General features: G+C 36.9%; 1 protein-coding gene across 3 annotated transcripts in view; it reads left to right on the plus strand.

The window, feature by feature from the left end:
* Window positions 1–23,060, plus strand: part of KCNQ5 (potassium voltage-gated channel subfamily Q member 5) — a 505,347-nt gene that overhangs the window by 360,198 nt on the left and 122,089 nt on the right. For all 3 annotated transcript variants that reach the window (XM_038554513.1, XM_038554512.1, XM_038554514.1), the window contains exon 3: window positions 7,748–7,874. In XM_038554513.1, the coding sequence (XP_038410441.1) occupies window positions 7,748–7,874 (127 nt within the window). The remainder of the gene's footprint in view (window positions 1–7,747; window positions 7,875–23,060) is intronic.

Here is a 23,060-nt window from a genome sequence, read left to right on the forward strand (position 1 = left end):
CAAGGGTGGCTGTCAGGGCAGAAATGTAACTCCCAAGTAAGAAAAATAATAAGTTCTGAAAGTTCTCCAAAAACACGCCCAGTCCTGACGTGACTCTCAGCCTCTTGGTAGCACCAAAGCCATTTGTCTTAGTCTGCTTGGGCTGTTACAACGAAATACATAGACTGGGTGGCTTAAGCAACAGATGTTTATATCTCACAGTTCTGGATGCTAGAAGTTCAAGATCAAGGTAATGATTGGTTTTATTCCCCAATGAGGGCCCTCTTCCTGGCTTGCAGACAACTGCCTTCTTTGGTAATAAGTGTAAATCAGCCATTTGGGATGACACATTTTCAAACTACTCCCTTCCCTAAGCCCCAGTGAAAATCTCCTGGGATAAATGAACATTGCAGGAGTGCCTGGCTGGCTCAGTTGGTGGTGACTCTTGATCTCAGAGTCGTGAGTTTGAGCCCCATGTTGGGTCCAGAGATTACTTTAAAAAACAATAAAATCTTTTTTTTTAAATGAACATTGCATATAAATATGGTTAATGAATTACTTTTCAGAGGGAGATTTGCACTTTAATAGGAGTGAAAAACTTGAAAGGATAAATGATTTCTAGACAAGTTTCAGGAATCATCCATCAGGAAAAGGAAAGACCTTAGGGGGCACTGGGCTTCCCTCATGCTCCTGAAATGGACTCATCTATCGGTATCTTCCTAAGCCTCACAGGAAAAAAGGCCAGCCCCAGATACTGGTTTTCAAAACCATCTCAATCACTGTTTCCAAAAGCAGGAAGCATCCATGCCCTTTCACACCTTGTTCTGATCTCCCCATCCCTACCCTATTCCTAGTTCCATATCCCTTTCTCTGCACAAGCCCACTCAGTGTCTACTAAGCAACTTAGTAAAGCTCTGTCATATTCTCATCACTCCCCTCCCTAGATGCAAGTGTAATCCTGAAGATATTGACATATCTTCAACCCCAAGTCAAATCAGTCCCTTTGGAAGACATTCATTCTCTCAGATTCTCTTCTAGGATATTAATAGTTAATATGCCACCCTGAAAAGAAAGGAGAAATGTGAAAGGAAGTTAAATTGACAATGGATGCACATAATGGCCTCTAAGAGATGGTCAGTAAACATGTGTTTAGGGTCTTTTTCTGTTCTTGGAGGAGACAAATATCCAAAAGATGACCTGCTTTTGTGTATTTATTTCCATATTCTGATTTAAATGTGGAGCAATCTCTAGATCTTAATTTCACTTCCTTAGTGTGTATTATACTCATAGAATTTTCCAAATTACAAAGAATTATAAGTGCAACCCTTCTGACTGTTGCCTTTCTTTAAAATTTATGACTCAGTTTACGTCACAGATCTTTCCCTCCAAGGATTCTGTGAAGAGGCATGCTGGCCTGCTAGCCCTATGTTACTTTGACACACACACACACACACACATACACACAAAGGAGCAAAAATAGCAAGAAATTGATTATGTTGATATTCTGAATAAAGTAAGTACTTCCAATTTTTTATGTCTAATTAGCCACAGCTCTTCAAGAATTGATGCAAATGTCATGGGGTTTATAATGTTGGCATTTCATCTTCACAAAAATGCCATTTGATGACATAAAACCAGAAAAAACTAATGGTCACAGCAGACAGCTTGTAGATTAGACAAAGGTCACTGTGTTTTAATGAACAGGGCTATTAATTAATTAATGAGAAAACAATTAGAACATGAGCTGTTAGGCGTTGTGAATTTGTATCAAAAAATCAATCAGTCTATACCTAAAACCACTTTGAGTAACTCAAAAATAAATTAGCTGCAAGAACAAAATTTAAATCTTGAATTGTACAGCAAAGTCACCTATATTAATGAAATAGCATCACAGTTCTCTCGTGAGTTACATAAAGATTATTCCTTAATATCTAGAAAAGAGAGTTAGTGCTAGGTTAGTGTTCTTAATAAGTATTCTAGATAGAGCCTAGGACTAGCTCTACCACTGCCTGTTGGGTTTCTTAATTTCTATATGCAATTTCTTAGTCTTTAAGAATAGGAAAGGTATTCTGTGTTTTACCAAAATTCTGTGAGTACAAATGAGGAAACACTATAACTCCTTCAAGACAGGTGATAAAAATAATAAACATTGCCTTTTGTTCTATAGAGAGCTGTCAAAGCCAAGCTTTTAGAAGCTTCAATAAAGGACAGAACCTTTGTTAATAACACCAGCTTACATTGCAGCTTTCCTCCAAGTAGGTCAAGTACTCCAATAATTATTCATTAATCTCTTTAGCAACCACTTGAGTAAATAATGAACATTTTATTTCAATTAAAAACAAGTGAGAGAAAATGAACTGATTTATCCTGAAGTACAGCAGCAAAGGCACCAGAACCTGTCACATGGCTGGTCCAACAAAGATCAGAACCATCCCTAATCTAAATCATTTCAACTGAGCATAGCAGATGTTTGTATTTTTAAGTCATTTGAAAATAAAATAAGGAGACTCCATCCAAAGGGTCATTTAAAGAGTACCATTAAACCAAAACACAGTGAGAGCATGTCTAGTATCTCAATTTGAAGAGCAACACATTTCTGAGTCTACCTATTGGCTAGATGATGGGCGATGGCTTTTTTTTTTCACTGAAATTTTTTTGAAATAATTCTTGATTCACATTCAGTTGTAAGAAATAATACAATAATAATATCCTATATACATTTTACCCAGTTTCCCCAAATGATAAAATTTTGGAAAACTTTATCACAAGCAAAAGAATAGTATTGATACAATCCACAGATCTTATTGAGATTTTCCCAGTTTTTCTTAGAGTATTTTTATGTGGGCATGTATGTATTTGTATGTGGGTATTCAGTTCTATAATTTTTGCACATGTAGAGAGTCATGTCAAGACAACAGTCAAGACATCAAACAGCTCCATCACCACAAGGACCTGTCAAGTTGCCCTTTAATAACTATAGTCACATCCTCCTTTCCACCACTCCCCCATCCCTGACTTCTTGCAGCCACTCATCTGGTCTGCATTTCTAAAACTTTTTCATTTCAAAAATGTTATGTATTCAACATAATTCCCTAGAGATTCACCCAAGTTGCTGTGTGTATCAATATTTCGTTTATCTTTACTGTTGATTTGTACGTAGTCCATTGTGTAGATGTACCACAGCTTGTTTAACCATTTACATGGTGAGGACATCTGGACTGTTTTCAGGTTTTGGTCACTATGAATAAATCCACTGTGAACATTTATATACTGAGTTTTGTATAAATATAAGTTTTTATTTCACTGGCATGAATGCCCAAGAGTACAATGGCTGAATCTTATAGTAACTACATGTTTAGTTTTATAAGAAACTATCAAATTGTTTTCTTCTAGAAACCAGCAATGCATAAGTGATCTAGTTTCTCTGCATTCTTCTCAGCATTTTGTGTGGGCACAGTTTTTTACTTTTGCCATTTTGATAGGTGTGTAGTGTTATTTCATGTGGTTTTAATTTGTATTTCCCATGTGGTAATGATGTTGAATTTCTTTTCATATGCTTATTTGCCATTCCTATATCCTCTTTAGTGAAATGTGTATTCATTTCTTTTGCCCATTTTCCAATTGGATTTTATTACTATTAAGGTTTGAGAGTTTTTATATGTGGTTTGCAAATATTTTCTCCCAGTCTATAGTGTGTCTTTTCATCCTCTTCTTTTGATGAAGTCCAATTTATCAATTTTTTCCTTTTATTTTTTGTGCTTTGGTGTCAGGTCTAAAAACTCTTTGCTTCACACAAATTCCAAAAATTTTTTCCTGTGCTTTTTACTAAAAGTTTCGTAGCTTTAACATTTAAGCCTACAGCCTATTTTGAATAGATCTCAGTATAAGGTATGAGCTATAGATTGAGGTTCATTTTTTTTTGCATATGGATATCCAATTGTCCTAGAATGATTTTTTAAAGAAGCTATTTCTTCCTCCATTGAATTGCTTTTGTACCTTTATCAAGAAAATCCATATTTTTGTACCTTTATCCAAATCTATATTTGTCTGGTATATTTCTAAGTTCTCTGTACTGTTCCATTTTTCTATATGTGTCTGACTCTCCACCAATACCACACAGTTTTGATTACTAAAAGTATATAGTAGGCCTTAATATCAGATAAATTAACTCTCCCCAGTTTTTTTCTCCTTTTTCAGGATATTTTTAAGCTCTTCTAGGGCCTGTGACTTTCCATATAAATTTTAGAATAAGTTTGTTTGTGTCTACAAAATAAGCTTCCTGAGGGGCACCTGGATGGTTCAGTCAATGAAGAGTCCAACTCTTGTTTCAGCTCAGGTCATGATCTCTGGATAGTGAGATCAAGCCCTGCATAAGGCTCTGCACTCAGTGGGGTCTGCTTCAGATTCTCTCTCCTTCTCCCTCCCCGTCTGTATGTCACTCCACTCACATATATGCATGCTCTCTCTCTCAAATCAATCAATCAATCAATTTTGCTGAGATTTTGATAGAAATTTCATTAACCTATATGTCAACTTATGAAAAGTTGACATCTTTATTGTGTTGAGTTTTTCAATTCATGAACATATTTCCCTTTATTTAGGTCTTTTCTGATTTCTCTTATGAAAATTTTGTAATTTTCAGCATGCATATCCTTTACATGTTTTGTTAAGTGCATAGATAAACATTTTATTTTCTTTGGAATGGTTATAAATAATATTGTGCTTTTAATTTTGGTTTCCGCATACTCATTGTTAATATACAGAAATGTGATGATTTTTATATGTTGATCTTAAATCTTGAAACCTTACTGAACTCACTTATTAGTTCTAAGCATTTTTTTTAAAGATTCCTTGCAATTTTCTCTGGAAACAATCATGTCATCTGCAAATAGAGGCTGTCTTATGTCTACCTTTGAATGCCTTTTATTTCTTTTACTTACCTTACTGCAGTGATTGTATTATTTAACTATGTTGAATAAGAGTGATGAAACTAACATCTTACCTTGTTCTTAATTTTAGGGGAAAGTATTCAATCTTTCACCATTAATTATGACATTAGCTATAGTTTTTTTTGTAGATGCTATTTATCAAATTGAAACAATAAACCTCTGATCCTAACTCGCTGAGAGTTTTTACCATGAATGGGAAACTGTATATTCACATGCAGCGAATGAAACTGGACCCTTTTCTCACACCATATATAAAAATCAACTCAAAAATGAATGAAATATTTAAATACAAGGCCTGAAACTATAAAACTGCTAGAAGCAAACATAGAAAAAAGAGCTGGGGTAGGTTCCTTGCTCAGCAAGGATATTCTCTCCTGCCCCCTCTGCCCCTCCCCCCAATTTGTGTGTGCACACTTTCTATTTCTCTCTCACACAAATAAATAAATAAATCTTTTTTAAAAAATTTAGCCCTTATAGAGAACACCAAGTAATGGTCTAGTAAGGAGAGAACTCTGACCCTCATATACTTCCCCCATGGCAGAAATTGTGACCCTGTGGCAAAATCCAATTGCAACTTCCTCTTGTTTTATTAGGAAATGAAGGGTGTTTCCCCCAACTCTTTTTTTAATATTTTATTTAAATTCAATTTTCCAACATATAGTATAATACCCAGTGCTCATCTCATCATGTGCCCTCCTTAGTGCCTGTCACCTAGTTACCCCATCCTCCACCCACCTCCCCTTCTGCAACCTTTTGTTTGTTTCCCAGAGTTAGGATTTTCTCATGGTTTGTCTTTCTCTCTAATTTTTCCCCACTCCATTTCACTCCTTTCCTTCTAGTCCCTTTCACTATTTCTTATATTCCACATATGAGTGAAACCATATGATAATTTTCTTTCTCCAATTGACTTATTTCACTCATTCCCCCAACTCTTAAAAAAAAAAAAAAAAAAAAAGCAGCAAGCAATATTCCTGAATAAGGGACCCTGAGTACAGAATTTGTAGGTTGAATCTACCCTGCCTGCCTCAGTGCAACAAAGAAATGGTACAGTGGTGACCTACCTTGCTTCAGAATAATGACTGTGCATCTGTTGGTGTCATCTGTTTCTATGAAAAAAAATCACTGTGTGATGTGCCTAGTTGCTCAAGCTTTGGGGCATACATTATAACAGGGCCTCTCACCAGTGGCATGCTGAACTTCTTGGCACAAGTAGGAGGTAGAGGGAGAGATAAAAAAGTGGACCTGCCAGAAAGCTAGATTGAACATAGACACAACTACCTGGGCATCTCAGACCTCTCAGCATGTTTTTTCTATGTGGAAAGATGTACTGGATTGACTATAGGTGCTCTGGCACTTTAGCCACCTTAATGAATGAATAGATTCAACTACCTAGATATAGACTCAAAAGCAAAGCCAAGCCAAAATAAAACAAAACCCTCATATCATCAATGAGTGTATGTTGACCATAGTTTTGGTTATCTGTGCATAAAGTCATTTTTGGAGATTTATTCCATAGGTAGTTTTAAATCACTGTTAAGTAAGCAGCAGTGATATTGGAGATTAATTTTTCATCATGAAAAATATTTGTCTTACTTCATGCAAAATAACAGGATAGAATGATCTGTCTCTACTAGGCTCTTCAAAAGTGCAAAATATTATCATATGTGCTGACTGAAAAGAGAAACATTTGCCTGAAACTTGCAATAAAAATGCCATTTTTCTAAATTTGATAACAGTTTTTATCTTGGTATGTGGGGTGGGAGATTAGGTCCTTTACTTTCTGTGCTCTAGGTTTCTGTGATGTTTTAAGGTTTTAGTAAGACCATGTATCACTTTTATAATTAATTAATTAATTATAATAATATCATTTAATAAACATTGTTCTGCATTATAAATGCTAGTCGACCCTTATTTAAAAACAAGAAAGGAAATTATTTTTTAAAGGAAAATAAATTTTGGTAATAAACTCAGTTGCCTGTCCCTATAAAGGGACAACAAGGGGACTATGACAAGCTTGCTCCAGAGCTGCTTTATTCTTACAAATTTCATTTGGTTTCTCATTTTATGACCCGGTACTTAATGAGCCACATTAGTTGACCTTTCCCCAGGGTTCACTCAAGCTATTCCTAAACAATCTCAGTCATTTTGCTGAAGTAGATATTATTTTCTGGGTATCTCTTACCAAAAGACAACATAAGAATTAATAAACTTAAGATTTTGAGGATTCAGTGTCGTACTTCAGACAAAGAATATATGTGTCACACACACAATAATGCCTTTGAAACTTTCTGACTCATAAGAAGGTTTTGACACCATTAACAAAAGAACTCAGTATACTTCAATATGTTTACTTCTTTTTCTCTAAGAATGACTCTTAAGTGTTTAGGGATTATATCACTTCTTGCAACAGAATGAAGGTCTGTTTTTTGTAAAAGTATAAAGCTATGTTTTCAGGGTCCCCTCTTTCATCTCAGATATTTCACATGTTACCGGGTAGCTAAAGTCAGTTACTCTGTATATTCTACACAAGGCAGATCTGTAATTCAACCAGCATGTTTAGTATTAAAAACAACTCCTAAATTACAAAGTGTGAGGGACTTTGAAAAGGAATAGCATTCCATGATGGAAAATGCAGACAATGTGAGGTTCACATGTGCTCCATGTTTAGTTTGCTTTAAAGAAGAGGGGATGCTAACTCTAGGCATTAATGACTATAGGTTTTAGATGAAGTGCCTAAATGTCCAAAAATGCCCATGGAGCCTCTCCCTCTGGTTTGCTCCGTAAAGCCTCTCTTTAACATGTCTTATTTCATATTTTAGGAGTTCGTGATGATTGTCGTCTTTGGCTTGGAGTTCATCATTCGGATCTGGTCTGCAGGTTGCTGTTGTCGATATAGAGGATGGCAAGGAAGACTGAGATTTGCCCGAAAGCCCTTCTGTGTTATAGGTGAATATCACAGTCCAAGATATGGATTTATGACACTGCATATTTTCTTCTTCTGTCTCCTCTATTGCAATATTTAATCAACATTAAAAAATAACATTCCTGGAGTATTTATCATGGGCCAGGCACTCTTGTGTTTTCAAAGTGTCAACTCATTTAATCCTTACATAATACTAGGACTTAAGTATTTTTTTAATCCTTATTTTTATGAATAAGGAAACTGAGGCAAAGAGAGGTGAAGTAAGTTTCTAAAAGACATACATGTAGTCAATAGTGGAGCAGGAGTTTGGGCCAGATGGTCTGGCTTCAGAATATCCACTTGTATCAAATTAAGTTATACTGAAATGTATGGTTCTCCAGTATCCTGAATTAGGGAAGCATCGATTTCAATAAGTATAAAAGCCCCTTTTGGCTCTACAATATAAGCAATACTCCTTTTATGCTCTAGATCAACTGGAGTGTATAGCGATGTATTAGCCCTGATAAAGTATATCAGCTAGCATGCCTCAAGAATGATTACAAGTATGGCTTACTTTATGCAGAGGTCACTGTTGGCAGTCCTCAAATGAATACCACTTCTCTGAGGCTCTCTAGATGTTGTGGTTTCAGAGGGATTCCATCACCTGGGGACCAGCCTGAAATTATACTTTTTAATGACAGTGCCATACAGCATCTTAAGATCTGGCATCTGCCAGTAATATATTTAAAAGTCTACCATAAAATTGAAAACCTACTCAACTATATCTCAATTTTGAAATTAAACAATTATTTTTGTAAGTAAATTGCCTACCTCATAGTCTTTTATCCCTAAATATCTCAACGTAGACTTCCTAAGAGTAAGGATATTCTTTCACATAGGATATCCTAAGAATAAGGATATTCCTTCCAGAAGTTGAACATTAATACAATACATAATCTGCTGATTGTATTCTAGTTTTATCAATTGACCTAATAATGTCCTTTATAGCATGCTTTCCTCTCCAGTATCAGATCCAATCTAGTATGACATATTGCACTTAGCTGCCCTGTCCCTCTAGTGTGTTTTCATCTAGAGCAGCTCCTAAGCCTTTCCTTGTCTGTAGGACATTCATTTTTGAAGAATATAGCTCTATTTTTTAAAAAATAGAATGTTCTGGGATCCCTGGGTGGCGCAGCGGTTTGGCGCCTGCCTTTGGCCCGGGGCACGATCCTGGAGACCCGGGATCGAATCCCACGTCGGGCTCCCGGTGCGTGGAGCCCGCTTCTCCCTCTGCCTGTGTCTCTGCCTCTCTCTCTCTCTCTGTGACTATCATAAATAAAAAAATAAAAAAAAAAAATAGAATGTTCTTCCTTTAGGGGGGAAAAAAAAAACCTTGATATAAAAGCTGTTGTTGTTGTTGTATAAAAGTTACATTTGGTTTTCTTGCTCTTTTTTTCTTCCCATTTCTTTGGCAGCCATTGAAATCCAAATACTTAAAGTTCTTGGTGAGGCTTACTTATTTCAGCTACTTCCCATTTACAGAAGTATGTTTTTATTCATGATCTTATTTAGATTTTCTTCATCAACAACCGGCTTTCCATTTCATTTGAGGTGTCAGGTATTGCTGATTAATCTTCTCAGTTTCCTCCTTCACCCCGCTGTTCCTTGCAATAACCTCAGGGTGGACTTAAGAAGGACTTGAAGAGGGCTCCCTGGGTGGCGCAGCGGTTTGGTGCCTGCCTTTGGCCCAGGGCGCGATCCTGGAGACCTGAGATCGAATCCCACATCGGGCTCCCGGTGCATGGAGCCTGCTTCTCCCTCTGCCTATGTCTCTGCCTCTCTCTCTCTCTGTGTGACTATCATAAAAAAAAAAAAAAAAAAAAAGAAGGACTTGAAGAAACTGTCTCATCATCCCTGGCCACTGCTGAGAAGACTCCTTTATTCCATCCTTGTTGCATAGGTGGATAGGTGGAGCACCATCCTGGGGATGGGAGAAGAGATGGACTCCCCACACACTGTCCTACTGAGTTAATTTCAGAGTATGCACATTTCGAAAGGGTCACTGTTCATTCAACCAAACCCTTTGGAAGTGTGGCTGTGCATGAAGCACTGAATTTACATTGGTGAATCTAGTAAAATTCTAAGTTAAACCTATCTTAAAATACTTCATGTGGCTTTCACTAATGTAATCTACCTGTCCAGCTGTCTGTCTTCTGTAAGAATAGGCTTTACTCCTTTTCAGAAGCCATCATGCTAGGAGGAGAGAAGGTAGTAACTCCCAGCCCAGCGGGTCTAGCCAGCCCCAAGGCATATCAGTGAAGGCATTTGATTTTTCTCTCTAGAGACCAGTTTCTCTTTTGAATTCTCAGCTCAAGAGACATCCTGAAGGACTTTAACTTCATGTGAAACTATTGCAAGTACTTTCTGTCCTATGAGGGACCCAAACAAAACAATTCACAAGGCAGATGGTTGGCCAAGATTCACTCAGCTTCTACAGGATGAGGTCGGTTCATGGATGACTACAGGAATGTTCCATTCCAGATTTTAAAAGCCAATTAAAAATTGGCTTTGTTTCAATTCCAGTGGCAATGCCAATGTATTTTTGGCCTCCAAGCTAAAAAGAAAGTTCTTTCCCAGATGCCTGCTGCCTTTTGACCGATGTTTTCAGCTATAGATACCTCAGCACATCTTTTCTTTAATTGTTCTCTTCCTGTCTCAGATCCTTGTGGCCTTGGTAGAATATGTGATTCTAAAAATGATGTTAGGATATCTGTAATCTTAGTCACCTTTGGACCTATCATGGTGAACTGATATTATAGTGGAGCATGTTCAAATGTGGCACTTCAGTGTGATGTCAGTAAAATTTAAGCTACATAGAGGAACCAAATGTTACCTGCCTGAAGGCAGCAGGCTGTAGCAGGTGACTGTGGAAACCCATTCTAGGCCTGTTTAATAGGTCTATAAAAATGATTGATACTAGTGGTAAAATGATGAAGTACAATGTGAAGTGAACCCTGTGATTCCTTTGTTCAACCGAATTTATTGTGGCAAAATGAAAAAAAAAAAAGGAAAGAAAGAACGTGTCTCTTATCTATCTCTGAAAACTGTTCTGTTTTGCAAATGTAGCTAATCTCTCAAGGCTTTATGTATTTGTAAGATTTGATTACTCTGAACATGCCAAATACACACCCAAATATTTTCAGCAATCTTGAGTGTTTAAGAAAAGAATATAGAAAAGATGGTGGTAGCCTAGTTGTTCTTCAACTTGGGAAATGCTTTCTGTGGGCACATCAGTGTTCTTTCCAGCTAGAAACACACTAACACTACTGCAATGGTCAGCTAGTGAGCCTCATATATTATTGGGCCCAACAGACCAGCTGATAGTATTTGGAAACAAGCTGCTAGAGACCCATGGGCTAATTCCCAAAGACTAGAACTGCTCCCTCCTGAACCCTCTCTAGCCTTGCATTCTATCCAGAATGAGGAACATTTTAAATTAAAATATCACCATATACTTGTGTTTGGAGAGTATATTTTAAACAACTTTAACCTAGGGGGGAAAATATTTTCTCAGGTTTGTTTTTTTTTAATTGGGCGCTTTCTTTCATTACCATATTGATTTATCTCTGCTTGGTTTTGGAAATTCGCTTTGCAAACTGGTAAAATCTTATCTTTAATTACAGAATTCTTCCTTTTGTGTGTTCAATTTACATCTCTCCTCAAAGGCTCTTTTGAAGTAACATGTCTATAGCCATGGGCAATAATCACTGCATTAGCAATTTGGAGAGTCAAGTACATTTTGGGGTGACTCCCCAGTCTGCCCTTCACTTATCTGGGCTGGCTGCTTGTTTATTGCTCTACATTCAAACACCAAACACTCACTCAAAGACCTCAGTATCAAGAATGTGTGAAATAACCTCCAAGACTGATTTTGTAGTCATTCTTTTTCTTAGCTTTCGTTAATGACCTCCCTGAAAATTGCAAATAGTACCAAAGGCTGGTACTTAGATCACAATAATGAGCCTGAGGTGTCAGGAAGCCAACAAATTACTTCTAACAGGGCTTTTTTGGATTCCCTGGTGACTCTTTCTAAAGACAGATATAACAGAGCCATATTTCTCGGTCTTGCAGTGTGTCTCAGGGAAGCAGAAAAAAACAGTCTGTTATTAATCTTGTATCTGTATTTGAAGATAAATATAAGTTGATTTCTTCTTGTTATTTTAACAGTTTTCCTTCAGTGTAATATATCCACAAGAGGACAAAAGTGGCAAAGCACAGCACAGATGTTTCCCCTATGAGTTGAGCATATATGCTTTTGACATGAGATAGTCACTCAGGAAAATGACAATGAGTGTATTTTTTTAATGAGAGAAAAATAACCAACTTCTGCTTTGGCTAAAACCAAATCAAAGCCCTTATTAAGATCAACCATACAGCCAAGGCCACATCTGTGAGTTTATATTATTAAAAGGCCACTAAGGGATCCCTGGGTGGCGCAGCGGTTTGGCGCCTGCCTTTGGCCCAGGGCGCGATCCTGGAGACCCGGGATCGAATCCCACATCGGGCTCCCGGTGCATGGAGCCTGCTTCTCCCTCTGCCTATGTCTCTGCCTCTCTCTCTCTCTCTCTCTCTCTCTCTCTCTCTCTGTGACTATCATAAATTAAAAATAAAAATAAGAGGCCACTAATATGCTCAGAAATTATATCAAAGACTCCCCAAACTGCCCCTGGCTCCTAGATTTGAAACATCATGTTTCCAGTTCTCTGCCTTCCCCATATTTTGCTCTTGAATCATATCATTTTCCTTATCTTCCAATCTCTACTCCCTTTAGTAGAAATTCTATCCCCTCAGATGATTTTCAGAGGGTCATTTACTCTTCTGCTACTACTCTTCTAAGCATTCAAATTCCCACAGTACATATAGATTCCTTCCATATGATTGGTTGGACCATCTGAGAATGATTAAACCCTGTTGCACTAATGGATCACAGAACACTAAGGTTATTTCAATCCTTCTAGTTGAGAGCTGATATATATTGAGATTTGGCTATATGCTAGGTGCTTCTCTAAGCACTCTATAAATATTGTCTTATTTAATCCTACATAGATATAATAATATCATATTTCATAAATAATGAGGTAAAATTGGGCTTAAGAAACTTCTTCAATGTTAGAAACATAGAGGGGCATCTGGGTGGCTCTGTCTGGTAAGCGTCTGCCTTCTGCTCAGGTCATGATCCCAGGGTCCTGGGATGAAGCTTCCTGGGATTGAACCCCACAACAGGCTCCCTGGTCAATGAGGAATTTGCTTCTCCCTCTCCCTCTGCTGCTCCCCCTGCTTGTGCTCTCTCACTCTCTCAAATAAATAAATAAAATCTTAAAAAAAAAAGAAATATAGTAGGTAAAAGAACCAAGATTCACCCAAGTTTGTGTTCAGCCATTCAATAGAATTCTGATGCTAACTACCTGGAGTTAGCACAACCCACAGGTAAAGGACTAGTCCCACAAGACACTCTCTAACCCCCTACTTTAAATGCCAGGCTATACACACTTCTGCCAGGCTGACTACACATTTGGGAGTTCCCATAACCCTCCCACACCTCAGGTTCAGTAATTCACTAGAATGACTACCAGAATTCAGGAAAGCTCTTTAGTTACTATTATCAGTTTATTATAAATGATACAGTTCAAGAACAGTCAAGTGGAAGAGATGCATAAGGTAAGGTACTTGAGGCAAAGGAATGGCTAACATAGAGTTTTCACAATTTCTCCAGGCATGCCATCCTCCCAGTACCTTGGCATATTCACCAGTCTGGAAGATGTCTGAAGCTTATGGTTTAGAGATTTTCACAGAGATTCCATTACATAAACATCATTAACCAAATCATTGGCAAATTGGTTACTGAATTCAGTCTCTAGGCCCTGTTCCCTTGCCAGATGTCTGGGGATAGGGCTGAAAGTTCCAACTTTCTAATCATGCCTTGGTCCTTCTAGTAACCAACACTCATCCTGAAATTGTCTGGGGACCTCCAGCTACCAGTCATCTCATTAGCATAAAAAGATAATTACCACTCTAGAGATTTCAAAGGTTTTAGGAGCTGTAGGCTGGAAACCCAGGACAATGACCAGGTATCTGTTTCTTACTGTAGCTTACTACTCAACTGTAATATGATTGCCCTTATTGTTTATTAGTATTTTAAAATTAAATTTAATTAAAACTTGCCCACTGTCATCAACTTACAAAGAATCTGATACTTTCACATTCATCATTAGTAATCCAAGATCTTTGAATGAGAAGCCAGACTTTACAAAATATTTTTTTAAAAGATTTATTTATTTATTCATTCAGAGAGAGCGAAGAGAGAGGCAGAGACACAGGCAGAGGGAGAAGCAGGCTCCCTGCAGGAAGCCCAATGTGGGACTCGAGCCTGAGTCTCCAGGATCACACCCCAGGCTGCAGGCGGCTCTAAACCGCTGCGCCACAAAGGCTGCCCAGACTTTACAAAATATTAATTGTAGTATTAGTCCTATGTATCAGCCTTATTATATCAACTAAATCAGGTTATCTATTTCAGCTTTCTAACGTAAAAGGGAAATGGGGTTCTAAAACAGACTTACTTGCCTACTTGCCTTGTATAAGATTGCTTACTTTCTTTACTTTCTTTTTTTTTTTTTTTTTTTTGATTGCTTACTTTCTTGAACAATGTTGTCATAAAGTTCTCTGGGTATTTCCTAATTGGGGATATCTCCAGAGAAGAGATATTACTTCCAGAAATGCTTTCTATTGTTTGTTAATGTTAGTAGACTATGGAGAAATTTGTCTAAACAAATAATTGTTGAGTTAGTACAAAATTTGAACTTATAAACTAGCTTGATTAGCTGATATGACTTGACCATATACATAATGCCCTTAGATGGAAATGAATAACTAAAGATTATTCCCCATGCCTTCTATAAATTTCACTAGAGCACTGTGATATATTCTACTAGTATTATGTAAGAAAATTCATTCACAGAACACTTATTATGTGCCAAACATGATCTTTGGTGCAGAAGACACAAAGATGAATAAAACATAGTACCTACTTAGAGAAAGGCAAAACTGGTAGGAGGGAGACTAATTATGCCGATATAGAACAAAGGTGATGGAGATAGCAGTCTTAGTAAGAAGGACATAGAATATCATGACTGAGTATATAAGACAGAGAAGCAAAAGACACCCAAGGTTTTGAGCTTAATTATTCAGTAAACATTTATATAACATCCCCCATGACCAAGCATGATTCTATATGCTAGGGAGACTGTGTTGTGCCATATGGGCAAGGGCCTCCTTGTAGAGCATTATTCCAGTGGATGGAGAAAAATAATATGCAATTTTTTTTTTAAACAAGGTAGTGTCAACTAGAGATAATTGCAATGAAAAAAATAAAACAAAGAGATTAGGGGCTTCTTTTCTTTAACATGCAAGATTTTATCTTTTTTAAAGATTTTATTTATTCATGAGAGACACAGAGAGAGAGAGAGAGAAAGAGAGAGAGAGAGACATAGGCAAAAGGGAGAAACAGGATCCACGCAGGGAGCCTGATATGGGACTTGATCCAGGGACCCTGGGATCACACCCTGAGCCAAAGGCAGATGCTCAACCACTGAGCCACCCAGGCATCGCAGGGGCTTCTTTATACTAGGTGGCCCAAGAGAATTTTTTTAAGGAGTGGACACTCAAGTTGACCTGAATATCAAAAAGGAGCCTTTCATGGGATTTAAGCACAGATTTTTCCAGGCCAGGGTATAGTAACTGGAAATATTCTTATGACCCAACAGCATATATATGGAAGAGACATAAGGTTATTGTGACTGGAGTCCTGTGAGCAGTGGTAAAGTAGTAGGAAATGCTGGAGGAACCAGCACACCCTGAGACCATATAGGCCATTTGAGGACATAAAATAGTTGCCTGATACAGGCAGTTGTCCTGATACAGGACAGCTTCTTGAGATGGGCCACTAGCAAGCATCTAATAGCTTGCTAAATGGTGAATACCTGCGTTTTAAAAACAAGAAAAAATTTTGGGTCAGGCAATGAAAAGTATGGCTATATAAGGCTCGGAGTTTTTTAGTTATCTGTACCTGTTTGAACTTCCTATCATTCCTTTATAAATTATTACTTATTCAGAAGGATAGAAATCTATTCCTTCTGACTTTTACATATACCTATACATATCTACCCTTAGAAACATGAAATTTCAAAATTAAAAGAAAATGTATTATCTTCAATAAGAAACTGGAATTAGGAGAATGTCATGGAAAGTCTGTTCCAGCCCCACTGGTAACTATCACCAATGAGCAGTTCCCAGGGGCCTGCTTACTAAAGGACTTTGCTGCATACTCTTAGTTATGATTGTTGAAATGCAGATTTGTTTCATTAAAGATTATTTATTTCCTTTGAGACATTGTCCCTTTTTGCCTTGAGATGTTATCTGAAGACTTATGATCAATAAGAAGCATTAAACTATCACTATGGGGTAAATTTTCAAAGTGGTGCTTGGAATTTGCCAGTATGAGTCCCATTAACTTCAGAGGAAGTCCTGCAGTTAAAACCACTGCACATGGCTTTGAAAATGTTCTACAGTATGTATTCATGGTGCTGCTTTTTTTTTTTAATAAATACCACAGAGAAGCTCAGTGCACAGCTGATTGCAGTATTTAAGAACATGGATAATGTACTGTGCAGTGGGAGGCATTTAAAATTAGATTTTAAAGCTTTATTCCTATTAAGAGTCACAACAACAATATAAATTCACCTTTAATTCTTCAAAGAGTACCTTTCTATAAAGGAATTTGGAGCTCAATTAGAATATAGAACTCATAAAGCAGCACCATGTTCCTCTGAGACATTGTTTATCTCCCTTCATAGACAGAAAGAACCGAGGCTCCAGGAAGTGGGGGTGCTTTGTTCTCAGCCCTTAAGTTAGCAGTGAAGCTTGGAATAGAATGCCAGCCTCCCCATAGCTCATTGCTCCAAAGCACCGCCTCTTGCAAGAGTCAAATTTAATTACAGTATAATCCATTTAATCTACACATGGAAAAATAATGAAGGAACAGGAAAAGTGAATTCATCAGCAGGTTGGTAAGAGACCATGTTATACAGATTAGCAACTTTCTTTTGAGGATCCAAATTTCAGCATGTTCTAGTTGGTGTCTGATGCCAGGAAAGATGATCCTAATTCTACTGGCCACAATTAACAAAGGACTTCTTGATTTTCTTACTCTGAAACATAGGTAAGGATTCCACTTGAAAATGCTGCAGAACCATCTTCTTTTGTCAGAAATAAAACAGAAGGATTTTTTTAATAATAAGAGAGAAAATCATGCATAATTCCCCTCTGTGCTCCTTCTGGGTTAAAAGCAAGAACCACATTGAGTTAAATGCACAATTTACAGCCTTCCTTGAAACAAAAGGAAATGATGAATGAGACTTTGCTTCATTTTTTGCTTTTGATTATTTTTCCACTAATTCACTGTGACTGTATCCATCTAGTCCACCCATTGTCTATTTCCTGCATGTACATTAGAAAAGAGACAATAGTTTAAGAGCTGTATTTACATAAGAAATCTTTCTTTGAAGCTAAAAATGACAGGAAATTAGGAGTTGAGGTACCTGGTGTTAAATGAGTAGGAATAAAATTTCTTTTTTTTTTTAATTTCATGGTTTAGGTTGTAAATCATGCTTATGAACTATCTTACATAACTCATAATAATCTTACTGAAGTTGGAAGAGATTATGACCCCTATTTTATATATCAAAAAACTGAAACTTAGGATAGGGGCTTTATCAAGGGTCACAGAGCATATAAGCAAGAGGATCAAAAAAGAAAACGAGAAAAGAAGGATTATCTCCCTACATAGCCCCCATGTGGCATAGGAACAAATAAACCATATGGTGAGGTCTGATTCCTACCTCCAAATCTCCCCGCACCCTACAGGAGACATTAACTAATATAAAGTCTAAGAGAAAAGAGATGCTAGTATCATAAAAGGTGCAGTTCCTTCCCTCAATGGTCATCTCCCCAAGATCTGGCCTTTTTTTCAACTCTATTTTGAAATAACTTTAGACTTACTTAGAAATTACAAAAATAATCCAGAGTTTCCATGTACCCATGTACCTTTCACCCAGCCTCCCCCAATGATAACATCTTACATAAGTATAGGGCAATTATCAAAACCAGGAAGCTGATATTGATGTATATTATTAATTAGACTGCAGGCCTTATCCTTATTTACCAATTTTTGCATTCACTCAATTTTTTATATATACTGAAATGAAATTTTATCACATGTATAAATTAATTTCACCACCTCTACAATCAAGATACAGATTTTCCCATCCTCCTACAGAAATTTGGGGTGTTATCCTTTGAAAGTCACTCTTTCCCCGCAATCCTAAACTCTGGGAACCACTAATCTGTTCTCCATCACTATAACTTTGTCATTTTTAGAATGTTATGTAAGTGGAATCATACAATCATATATTTGATCTTTTGAAATTGACTCATTTTTTTCACTCAGCATAATGTTCTTGAGATCAAGCCAAATTATTGTGTGTATCAATAGTTCATTTCTTTTTCTTGTTGAATAATATTCCATGATATGGACATACTAGTTTGTCCATTTACCGGTTAAAGGTGAAAATTGTTTTAATAAGCAGAAGTTTCTGAAATTTATATTTAACCATTTGGGTCAAAAAACAAATGATGAAAATATAGCCCATTAAGGAGGAGTCCTTTATGCTCTGGCAAACGAATGTAAATTTGGTGTTTACACAGATGAAGTGTTGAGAGAGCAATTAATGTATAAAGTCAATACTGTACAAATTCCTGAAGCCCCATTATTTAAATATAACTTTACTTTGTAGAAAGTTGTTACTCAAGTAAACTTCACTGAGACCAATACTAGTTATGCTTGCCTGCTAAAGGATGCATATAATTACACTGCAGCCTCGAAGAATGATTCTCAAGAATAAAATGTTTAAAATTGCCACCAATGTCCAGTGATGCCTTATAGCAAGTTGGACCCTATAGTCATGGTCCTGATGTGATCTAAAAGAGAGGTCATTCTCCCTCCTTCATCCCAAACCTTCCAAAAATCCCTCATCCTTAAGATTATTCTCTAAGACCCTACTTTTTCTCCAAAACTCTGCTTAATGTCTCCCAGTGGATCTTCCATCATAACCTAACAGAAAAGTCAAAAGCTAGTAACAACTCCATGTAGCCAAATTCATGAATTTCAACTTCATCCTAGCTCTGGTCATAAGCAATGTTGAAACAACTAATTACTCATTGGGAAGAAGATCAGGTTGGATCTATATTTATCTCATAATATCCCAAGATAAACTACATATAACTCAATGATTTAAACTAAATACAAAATACTGGATGCAGAAATGGGTAAATTCTCTTCTCTCTTTTATCATTGCAAAAAAAGACAATGCCAAATATAACTTACCATAGGATTTTCACATGAATGTCCACACAAGTCTAGGCTGATATAACACAAAATAGCATTTCTAACTCTCTTAACAAAGCCCTATTCTAGGGGCACCTGGGTGGCTCAGTCAGTTAAGTATCTGCCTTCAGCTCAGGTCATGTTCCCTGTTCAGTGAGGAGCCTACTTCTGCCACTCTATCTCTGTCAAATAAATAAATAAAATATTTTTTTAAATCCCTACTCTAAAAGATGATCTACAATTTGCCTTAATTTGCTCTCCATATATTTCTTTAATTTTAAACTTGGAATTTTAGTTGTATCTTCTCAAAGATTTCCCAAGAAGATTAAATGAAGTAATACATGCAGAGTGCTTAGCTTAGTGCCTGACATGTAATGCATACTCAACTGAATTATATTAGTAATGGATTTAGTATATTTTCATCAATCCTAGTATTGATAAATATAATCGGAAATAAAATATCAATTCAAAGACTTCTTTCTATGTTTTTATTGAATATTTTTCTCCAATTATCTTCCTTAATACTAAATTTTTAAAATTTGAGAGTCTACATATCTTGAATAAGTTTCATTTTGAAAGAGGAAGGGAAGGAACCACACCAGGAACTTTTTGACTCTAGAGCTCTTTAGGTGTGTCACCTGCAAAGATGGTTGTGTATGGTACGTAAGGATGTTGGGTTAACAAGAGGAGGTTTTGTAGCTGTGTTTCTGACAGGTTCTTAATTATGGCTTAACCTATGTTTCCTCAAAAGGGCTATCCTGTCCCCTAAACTAGGTTAACTAACTGCACTATGCTCCTTATTCTTCTTCTATCATAACATCCATCACCAACAATTATGGTCGCTCCATTCAGTGTCTTCTATGTCAAATGTCTTTTCACCCCTGTGTGTCTTGACCACCTCCATCCATGCCCCATCCATTGCTTTTACTATTACCCAGGTCCCAGCAGTTTCTGGCCACAATAAATGTGCATTAAGTGAGTAAAAAATTTTTTAAATTTCCAGCTAGTAGACATTCATATGCAGAACCTCAAACCTTATTGTACCTTACACACACACAATGTAAAAACAGTATGAAGAAATAAAGAAAAAATGAGTGGCAAATATCTAAGCAATGAAAGATAGAAAATAGCACCTTTGCCTCAGTTATCTGTAGTTTTCAGAAAAATAACTTTTGCCTACTTTTTTTTTTTTTTTTTTTTTTTTTTGGTCTAATTGCTTCAGTGCCCTACTTTAATTTGGTCATGTGAATGTGATGACATTTTTTAATAAGGTGCTTATTTCGCCTGCTTGTAATTGTAGGCTCCTTTACAGATGCCTCTTCTATTCCTTTTTTTTTTTTTTTAATTTATTCAGAGAGAGAGGCAGAGACACAGGCAGAGGGAGAAGCAGGCTTCATGCGGAAGCCTGACGTGGGACTCGATCCCCGGTCTCCAGGATCACACCCCGGGCTGCAGGCGGCGCTAAACCGCTGCACCACCAGGGCTGCCCCTCTTCTATTCCTATTCTGCCTTTTTCTCAATATTTTTGCTCCTGCCTTTTGCGAAATGTTTTAAAATAGCCAAACTGTGGAAGGAGCCTCGGTGTCCAACGAAAGATGAATGGATAAAGAAGATGTGGTTTATGTATACAATGGAATATTACTCAGCTATTAGAAATGACAAATACCCACCATTTGCTTCAACGTGGATGGAACTGGAGGGTATTATGCTGAGTGAAGTAAGTCAGTCGGAGAAGGACAAACATTATATGTTCTCATTCATTTGGGGAATGTAAATAATAGTGAAAGGGAAAATAAGGGAAGGGAGAAGAAATGTGTGGGAAATATCAGAAAGGGAGACAGAACGTAAAGACTGCTAACTCTGGGAAACGACCTAGGGGTGGTGGAAGGGGAGGAGGGCGGGGTGTGGGAGTGAATGGGTGACGGGCACTGGGTGTTATTCTGTATGTTAGTAAATTGAACACCAATAAAAAAAAAAATCATGAAAAAAAAAAAAATATTTGATTTTAGCCCCTACCAGAGACTCCAGATCTGTGTTTGGAATTTGGATATCAAAGTACTATAGCTAATCCTCAGGACATTTGCCATCATATGACTTAAGAATCCATCTCTTATCAAGTTTCTGTGGTTTTCTGGAGTACTTACCAGTTATAATTTTTAAATGTGCACATCTGAAACTATTTTTGACTTACATTTTCTTGATACTTCTCCATAGTTAGTTTTAGGAAAATATCCTGCTCCTGAATGGTATCGAACTCTATTAGGTGCTCTCTGGCCTCTTTATAAAGGATTCCTAGGTTATATCATTGCATGTTTTCAATAAACCTTGTTTTTGTTCTCCTTTAAACAGAGCATGTCTTATTCAAAAAGTTCATGATGGTAGGAAAGAAATTGATAATGAAAAGAGAGTCCAAAGTAGGATATTTCCTGTCAGAATTTGTTAGGAGACAATATATTTTGCAGTCTAAGTGACAGCTTCCAGAGGTGGTCACCACAAATTCTATCCTGTCTCTGGAAGTAACATTGTATTATCTTCTATGAGCCTCTCTGGAACACTATTTCTTTCCTTTTAAGCACAGATAAGAACTGCAATATACTTTGTAAGGTGTACGCAGTAACACATAAAAGCAAACGAGGAATTTTGAAGTTCTTAAAACTGCTCCTTATCTGGTGCCAATGAGGGCAAATTTGGCAAGGATTTTGTAATTAAAGATGGAACTTAGATATGCAATGAAACAAGATCTATTTGGTTAATAATCCCCCTAAAAGTATAGATACATGGATATAATGGATCTGCACATGGCGCCAAGTAGGATTTTCAAAATTATAATGAGTATCAGGAGTTTATTTGTAGCATGTAGCTACTCAAATTCACTCCTTTTAAGCACTATCTTTTCATTCTTCACAGAAGGAAAAGTTCATTTTCACACCCCAGTGTTTATCCCTAAGGATTATCCAGAAGCCCAAACTTTATCCATTTCTTATTTCTAAAAATAAGAGATTGTGCATTGAAAAAGATTAAGGGAGCCAGGTGTGCCAGGTAATTCTCAATTTCCCCAGATAATACTTAGAATGAATTGCCATCCATAGGTGTCCTTTGCTTAGTGACATTTTAGCTGAAATGGCAGCTCCATCTGCAAAATCCAAATAGCACACACAGTCTATTCAAAGAACTTCCTGAAGATATCCTTTCAAAAACTTTTAGTAGTAGGTGATGATTAATCATAACCTGCATGTCATCTGGAAATAGGTATCAAGTTTCTCAAGAAAAGATTACACATCCCAATACTAACCAGAACTGGCTGCCAAGGTTCAGAGAGTCCATATCATTCAACTGCTTAGAGTAAGTGCAAAAAGGGAGTATCTTTCAACTTTCATTAGAAGTTTTGTTTTTACCCTGTAAATTTAAACCTGCAGTGGTGTTGTTTGACTGATGTATAAACATTCAGGTTATGACACTGAATGAGATACCTAAGCATTGAATTTCATCATAGGATGTTAGGGGGTTTCCAGTAGCAGTTTCAACTTTGATCATTCACTAGTGGGAATCCAAATCTTTTTTTAGATATGTAGTCAAATACTGGTATGGGGTTCTGTTGAATTGAAACTGACTGAAGGTCTGCCATTTGGTATGTATGAAAATAGGTTCTAGGAGAATGTTTTAAACATCTGAGGATATCAGTGTAGGAAACTGCTGCTTCTAAAAGCTATTCGTGTACTTTCTGTATCAAGGA

The sequence above is a fragment of the Canis lupus genome, chromosome 12, assembly GCF_011100685.1.
Source record: "Canis lupus familiaris isolate Mischka breed German Shepherd chromosome 12, alternate assembly UU_Cfam_GSD_1.0, whole genome shotgun sequence".
Lineage (NCBI taxonomy): Eukaryota > Metazoa > Chordata > Mammalia > Carnivora > Canidae > Canis > Canis lupus.